The sequence below is a fragment of the Biomphalaria glabrata genome, chromosome 16 (genome assembly GCF_947242115.1).
Source record: "Biomphalaria glabrata chromosome 16, xgBioGlab47.1, whole genome shotgun sequence".
NCBI classification, from domain to species: domain Eukaryota; kingdom Metazoa; phylum Mollusca; class Gastropoda; family Planorbidae; genus Biomphalaria; species Biomphalaria glabrata.
The window spans coordinates 11,828,334-11,836,969 of NC_074726.1; the positions used below are offsets into that span (position 1 = coordinate 11,828,334).

The 8,636-nt window shown below is 36.7% G+C and overlaps 1 protein-coding gene across 1 annotated transcript in view; it reads right to left on the minus strand.

Annotated features, from left to right (window-relative positions):
• Positions 1-8,636, minus strand: part of LOC106061399 (multiple epidermal growth factor-like domains protein 6) — a 53,004-nt gene that overhangs the window by 44,237 nt on the left and 131 nt on the right. The window contains exons 1-4 of the mRNA XM_056013636.1: positions 8,418-8,636; positions 7,053-7,129; positions 4,018-4,137; positions 2,964-3,104 (exon numbers count right to left, since the gene is read on the minus strand). The exon at positions 8,418-8,636 is cut by the window's right edge and continues 131 nt beyond it. Of these exons, the coding sequence (XP_055869611.1) occupies positions 2,964-3,104; positions 4,018-4,137; positions 7,053-7,129; positions 8,418-8,636 (557 nt within the window). The remainder of the gene's footprint in view (positions 1-2,963; positions 3,105-4,017; positions 4,138-7,052; positions 7,130-8,417) is intronic.

The window sequence follows — 8,636 nt, forward strand, 5'->3', positions numbered from 1 at the left end:
ATTATTCTTTCGTAAAGGAATGATATCAGTGTAGTTATGAAATGATAACGACTAGAATACCAATACCATGGCTTTAATCGACACAATTAGACTACAGTAAACAGTAAATGAAACCAGCACATCTCGCATAACACTGATGCCGTCTAAATACACACACACACTGGACATGAAACACACACACTGGGCATGACCTTCTGACACGCTGGACGCACGCAGAAAATCAACAGAGTTACACTAAACATGGGTATCAAAAACACAACTTTAATGTCACTTAACACTGCAATTCGAGTCGCTGGTATTGACTGTCGATGTCGCTTTCTCTGCCTCAATATAGCGCCCTCGTGTAAACGTCTTTTAAGGGATAAAGATAAGGTTACGGGAAAGGAGACAGTTCCTTAAGTGGTATTTCATACGTTGTAGGGAACAGGTATTGCTCGTGGAGACGGTGTAAGAAGGTCTTCGTTAAACAGTCCAATCCACCACTCTGTTCCTTTTATGTTCCGTACGGTGATGTGACCTTTCTTTTATGGTTAGTGGATGTACAGTACATAAATACAGAGGATCCTCTCGTGTGATCGGCTTCCGGCCTCGCAGGGATGGAGAAACTCTAGGCGAGAACTAAAGCAGTGTCTTACCGCAACGGATGTGATTAAATGATTATCCAGTTGATGGTGGATCTCCGGGTCGGTGAAGGGCCTGTCTCACATTTCAGGCATCTGGGTCAAATAGTTTCCCCGAGGTCATGGGTCATACAATTGTCACAGAGGTGTGCACTGTCTATTTCGTTCAGTCATTAATATACGATCCAACGGAGACAAATTGACAATTTGAAAAGGATATTCCTGTTACGTAAATTAAATCTAAAAGAAAAAGGCTGGATAGCATACTACTTATCGCTGGACATACATTTCAGACGTATATAAGAGACTTTCCTGAAGACAGGAGGAGATGATAAAATGAAAATAGCCCCCCCCCCCTTCCAGCGGACGGCTTTGTGTGCATTTTATGTGGCGAAATATGCCATGCATTCTAACTAAGAACTAGACATACATTTAGTGCTAGATAAGACTGAAGGACTAGACACATAGTCTATATATAACATTAGGACTAGATATACCTGATACATCCAGTCTATACAAGATTTTAAGGACAAGATGATCATAAAGTCTAGCTAAGACATAACTGTCAAACCAAAGTTTTCCAATTGTGTCTAAAGACCTAATAATTCTTTTCCCCAACCATAAAGATCAACTGTACAATTTTTAGGAATATCGTTAGAGCTTTTTATGAGAAATGTTTCCACCCAGCAGGTTCCAGGTTTTTGCCAACAACAAATGCGTAACTTGAATAGTAGATTGCAAAAACACAAAAAAAACCTAAACAGTAATATTTCTTATTTTTTTAGAGGACTCCAGAAGGAGAAAAGTCGCTATTAATTTTGTGTTGTAAAATTTTAGACCTTTCAAAGTTCTAAAGCATCTGCTACTTTTTTAGTGGCCCACGAAAGGGGAAAAGACGCTATTAGTTTTGTGTGAAATGTCTGTCCGTCTTTCTGTCCGTTCCGTTTAGATCTCGTAAACTAGAAAAGATAGTGAAAATCCGACATCACAATATTTTAGACCTTTCAAAGTTCTGATGCAACGGCTACTTTTTTTTTCTGAAAGCGAAAAATCTAATTTTTTAAATCACTTATGCAAGCATTTTTTTTAAAGAGAAAAAGCTATTTATTATGCAAGTTATTATTATATAAGGTAGTCATAATTTAAAAGTTATAGTAATCTTGTAAACTGCATTTTCTTGTATTTTTATTATACAGAGCGATCGATATTTCGTAATTTGTTTTTGAGGATTCGAATAAGAGATTGATCCTTTTCAAAACAATTACATCAATAATAAGGATTCAGTTAGGCCAGGGGACGCGCGGTAGCTGAGTGGTAAAGCGCTAGGCTTCCGAACAGGGGGTCCCGGTTCAAATCCTTGGGATTTTCAACTTCGGGAGACTCTGAGTCCACCCAGCTCTAATGGGTACCTGACATTAGTTGGGGAAAAAAAAAGCGGTTGGTCGTTGTGCTGGCTACATGACACCCTCGTTAACCATAGGACACAAAAACAGATGAACTTTACATCATCTGCCCTATTGACCACAAGGTCTGAAAGGGGGACTAGTTAAGCCAGGTTCACATCTAACTTTGCATTCACTTGCACCTATCCTTTGATCTGCTGGATCGTTGGGGCACTACACAAGATATGTCAATCTTCTTTCTCCATTCTTATCTCTCACTTGTCTTTGATATAATTTCATTCGGATGTTCTTTTTGAAAATATTGAATCCTGCCTGGGTGGACCACTTCGGGACCGATTTTGAGTTTGTGTTTCCACACAAACTGTCTTTGTAAACTTGTTTCTTTTCTGAAAGCGAATCATTTGTTGTTGTTGTTTTTTTAAAGTAAATATGTAAGCAAGCAGTTTTTTAGTAAAAATACACCACTTTTACAACTATCAATATTATTAGTTAAAATCATGGGAGACTATTACCAAGTGTGAACACAGTGCAGCATATTTGTTCTCAAAAAGATGCTTTAAAAATATTTTTATTATTAAATTGTGTTCTGCTAGATCAGCTTATTATAAGCACGCACTACGCGCACTTGACTAGTTACGCCTCTGTATACGCTAGTATCTGCGTAACATGAGGTATCAAGTCGTCAGTCTACCTAACAATGTAATAATATCAGCAACATTTTCGTCTTCTTTTAAATAGTCCGGAGTAATATTACTGTTATTGGTAGTTTTTTTTCTAGTTCGTATCTTCTGAAAGTCTTACTAAAAATGTTAAAAGGTGTCTTTTTATCTGCCTAAGTGGACTACTTCGGTGGGAGGTGGGAGAGTTAGTGTTTCCACACACACACTATCTTTGTAGCCTTGTATACATAAACCATCTAGATACATAATCACACTCTTACCGTTGCTATGAAACTCAATTTGTGTAAAAGAAATCACTCCCGGGATCATCCTAATTATGAATGGAAAATTTTTCGACAATGGTCTGCAGGTGCTGAGCTCATGATCTGTCAACACATCGCCATCAATCGTGACTAAGTTGACTAAGAGAGATGTAACAAAAATAAGAATATAAGAGCTGCCTAGAAATTCAAAAAAAAAGATTTTTGGTTATGTAAAAAGAAACGAGTAAAGCATTTAAAAAAAAAAAAAAAAATTTATATCCACTCACTCTGTGTGTCTGGTAAATAGTTTGTACGTTATTTTAATGTGAAGGTGCCTGGTTGGCTTAGAAAAAGACCTCAAGTGTATGTTATGGCAGGATTAGGGATTTGGTTATTTGTTTCGGAAAAAGGGAAAATGTTTGACTTAGAGACAATGACGCGACTAAAAAACAACAACAAAGTCTAGGTTTGAGAAGGAGAAAGCGAAATATCAATCCACGTCAACAGACTTTCTTTAAATATTTTTTTTTTCGAAGGTGAACTTATTTCCAATTTTTTAATATATAAGTTTTCACAAATGTATTATATAGACTTCGTTTGTCTGTTTTTCTGTCAGTAAACATTTTTAAACCCGTTAATTCTCCCTCTTCCCATTCTCGGATCAAGTTAAAACTCTGCAAAACATGACAAAACCCTAACAAAACATGAATCAATCAGAACATTAATCAATTATAAATTAATTAAATGTAATTTTTTATATATTCAAAAAGGGAAATAGATATTACATATTTGAGATATATAGCTCTAAAAGTGCAGTTATTCTCCTTAGACAAGGTAGTTTTTTTTTAAAGTATTTTCATATAGCATGTTATCTATGTGCATTATTTCAAAAAGTATTTGTACTTTTCAATTTTGTTAATTGATTTTTTTTTTTAAGAGTTAAACAATTAGGTTTAGAAAACAAACATATTTACCACATTTTTCCTTGTTTTGTAATTGAAACTTAGAGTAGTTTATTAAACATAAACCTTTTTATGATGGATTTAAACATAAAGATTACGAAGAAACTTACCGTACTGACAATAAGGTCCAAAATAGCCTCGTGCACATTTGTAGGATAAATTGCAGTTGTCGTGGCATTTAAATTTACACTGCGGCCCCATGAAACCATTGTCACAAACTTGGGCTATTGCTGAAGCACAATACAGAAACAAGAACAGAAACCACTCTGGCATGGTGCTTCAATAATGAGAAGGTAATTTGATATTATTGATTACAAGATTAAAGTGAAATGGGTGTTGATAAGGATGCAGGCTCAGACAGATAACCCAGACATAAACTTTTACATTTTACGTGTACAAAATAAAGCTCTAACAAGAAAATGTACTTGAACTTTATTTCACTGCTATTGACATCTGTGAAGTTAATGTGGAATACTGTTTACAAGAGTTTACAAGAAATAGCAAGATGTTGAATGGTTTAATTAACCAGCATACATCAACTCAACTCACTAATTCGGCTTTCAGAATACAATTATCACACAGGTGCTTCCGGTTCTCTTTTTGTTCAGCCATCTTTGTTCCCCTTTCTCCCTATTCAAAATGTATAGCAGACACACAACAAACGCACCCCCGTGGGAGGCAAACTCCTTAACAACGACTTTATACATTCAATTTAATTAAATCATCCAGAAATAACTCAAAATAAAGATACGTCTAACTATGCATCATTAATTAGCTCCAAGCAGGGCCAATAGGTAGTTCCAAATCTCTGACCTACTTTACAAAAAGTCACGTGACTGTGGTCTTATACATGGCAATAATGGCAATATCTTCCTATGATAAGATGTAGATCTAGATTTAGTGCTAGCCTAGATCTAGTAGACCTACTAAATAATCATAAAAATTAGTGAATTATTGTTACTTACTTTTTATTACTTAAAGATCTATAGCTCTAGACTATTTTCATGTTTAAATTACAATGAAATCAATGTCATCAGGTCATTAATGTAAACAACACACCCACGTGACTGAGAAGAGATACGACACTACCCCATTGGATGCTCTAGCTGGCTGCCTAGTTTACCTATGACTAAATCCGGCCCTGCTCCAAGAATAAGGTAAATTAAAGAAAAGTACAACTAACATTTAAGTGTAATTTTTTTTTCAAGATCTCCTCAATTTCTTGACTAATATGGTTTAATTATTTTATGTTACTTTGACCAAGATAAATAATTTTCCTTACATTCAAAATGCATTCAAATTAACTCTAGACTAACTGCTAATTACCAATACACCGTATCTTTTTTTTAAATACCTCATTTCTGAAGTAGCATAATTGACTATATCATGAACAAAAGGCGTAGCTATCGTGGGGGGGGGGGGGGTGTAGAAATCTGAAATTCCCCCTTCCGGCCCCGAATGAGTGTCTAATTTTCTTTTTAAATTAAATGTTAAAATTGCGCCGCTGTCATGTGATCTTGTATTGATGTGGAGTCAAAATTACTAGACAACTTTGATCTAGAATTCTAGATGATGTTATAGATGCCTTTGCTGCACAGAAAGTATGACCTGATGCGATATGAATTGAGATTTGTCACTTGTGCATTATCTCGCAAATAAACAACGGTGTCATAAAAGAGTCTCAGTGATTACATTTTGTTAATTGGAATTAAGAAATATTTGTATTAAGCACCTAATCATGTCATGATTTTCGGTGGACACTATCAAACGCTTTCTTAAAGTCTACGAAACTGATCGATTGTCGTTGTTGGTACTCAATACTTTGTTTTATGATATTTCGTACCGCAAAGATCTGTTCTGCACATGATCTTCCTCTTCGGAAGCCTCTGGTGCAAACGGTATAAAGCTCACCTCTACGACCGAAAGCTATCGGGTTTGTCATTTGGACATGACAGCATACGACAAACTTCACTTTCCCTAACTTATTTTAAGCAGCCATTAACATTGGGTGAAATGTGGAGCGTCCTGAACATCCCAAAGTCCAACATCGTAATTCAAATTTAATACCCTTCGGCTCGGAAGTCAAACGCCTTAATACTCGAACAAGACAAACCTTATTAGTATAATTCACACAAAAAAAACACTATTTCAATCATCATCATGAAACACAATTTGATTGAGAGGCTCAAATCTTCTCTGGCCAAAGCCATTGACAGAAATCCTGCTGTTTAGCGAAGTGCATACATGTCACAATACAGGTGGAGAAAGTGTGGTTTCCCAGACATGTCACAATACAGGTGGAGAAAGTGTGGTTTCCCAGACATCTCACAATACAGGTGGAGAAAGTGTGGTTTCCCAGACATGTCACAATACAGGTGGAGAAAGTGTGGTTTCCCAGACATGTCACAATACAGGTGGAGAAAATGTGGTTTCCCAGACATGTCACAATACAGGTGGAGAAAGTGTGGTTTCCCAGACATGTCACAATACAGGTGGAGAAAGTGTGGTTTCCCAGACATGTCACAATACAGATGGAGAAAGTGTGGTTTCCCGGACATGACAAGTCTGGGGAAGTAAAAAAGAATATGTGACACGGTTTCATCTTCTTTCCCGCAGGGGGGGGGGCACCGTGAGTCAAAGTTTGGCCATGGCCGTGAGAAATAGGACAGTGGCCAGGCCTGCACTGTGCAATAATAGCTTGCTCAGACCAGGACAGCCTCCACCACGGGGAAGTGCGGTCAGGGCGCCTCATGCTCTTCCAGACTCCGCGGGCTTTTTGGTTGGACTTGTCTCGGCACTCAGACCACATCAATTTCAATAGAGAGTCGGGATAATTCTTACTTCATAGCATATTGTTGAAACGTGAAAGCAAAATTTAATCTTACATATGTTTTAATGACCTAAAACTTCACAACCAATCGCTAAACTCTTCTCACCGTCACCATAGAAACACACACACTCCATAACAAAGCCTCCTACGGTTTAGTTGTCTACCAGCAATTTGGTGCTGTAAGTAAACGGCTGTCAACAGCAAAAGGCCACAAATACAGGTTTTTTTAATAGTTTTTTTTAAATATATATACACAAACTAAAAGTTGGAAAATAAAAGTCATATAAAATATAAACATTAAGCAAACAGTTTTACCTGGACTGACAATTAGATATATGCTACATACTTTCAAAGTTATAATACGCTGAAGAGATACGTTTGACTTGACCATCCTAACAGAAGAATAGTTAAAGTTGACATGTTGATACAAAAGAACTGAATCCTAGCTATGATAAAGTAACCTTTATGCTACATTTTTTTAGACCATTCGTCTATATATAACGAACTTCAATGAATATACATTTTAAAAAAAACATTGGTGGCCTCCATCAGTCCTGGGACGACTATTGTTCATCTTACAGAAATGAGTTGAAACCATGGGCGTCAGCTCTGGTCAGAAGTTGGAATTGGGACGTTGTCACCCCTAAGGGCTACCGCAGTCCCCCCCTCCCTTTATACGTTTCGCTGAGCTTTTTTTCCATGGATAGGAGAAGTTGCAAAGGCGAACAACTGGCATTCAAACAATTAAGCTTCTGGCAGGAGGGTTTCGTTATGTATCTAGGAGGAGGAACACTGGAAGACTCTCCTACCTTGCGAATTGCCCCAAACATTACCAAGGCTAGAGAGTCAACCGTGAGGAAGAAGCTGTGCTAGACCCTGGCAGAACCAAGATGCTGCTGACCCACAATCTGGTACCTACCATTCGTTTGGACAAATCATCGGCGTGGATGAAGGAGGAGGTCATATGCTGTGTGGGCAATTTGTTTTACTAAAGCTAATGCCCAGGTTTTCCTCCCATTCTGTAAGGTAATCTATAGCCTTATCTTATATTATAAAATAGAGACGTTAATTTAAAAAAAAAAGAAGATGATTACGTCCAATGCGTCTTGCATCTAGTCATGCATGTTAACCAATGACTTAAATTATGCCAAGTCATCGGTTTTCCTGGCTTGCTCAGGCAAACCATTCCATGATCTAATAGCACTAGGGAAGGAGAAGCATTTGTATATTGTTATCCTACCATAAGGAACATGTTATGTGCATTTATCTTTGTGCCTTTCTGAGTATTATATCAGGTTCTGTTTTTTGAATATTATGGTTCAATGTTTTAGGGAAGGCTTTCTAAATTTAGTGATTTTACTAAATTTGTTACTCTAGTCAAATGTGAATATTCGTTTGTTGTGAATCCCACTGCTCTACTTTGTGTCTGTTCCAGTTTCTTAATGTATTCTTGAGTTGAGGGGTCCCAAACAGAGGATGCATATTCTATTGTTGGCCTAACCAAGGTTAGTTGCTCCGCTTCGCAACTGACGGAGGGCATTAATGAATTAAAAGAGATTATAATAATAATAATTGATCATTATTAGATCTAACTTAGTTAACTATTAGTAAGTATTAGAAATATTCATTTGTTACGGAAAATTAAAAGAGCTAGATCTACCTTAAACTATTGGATCATACCGAACTATATAGACAGGAATGCGTTGAAAAACAATACTACAATTGTTTTGTTGATGTGTGTATATACAAAGAAAGTTGTTGTCTAAATCTAATATACACACACAATTGTTGTCTTTGGTTGTGTTTGTTTTCCTTTCTAGTTTATAAAAAAACAAATATTTTCTTTTTATTCTTAAGTTTACTTTAGTGTAATCATTCGCATGCTGAACTTTCCAATCT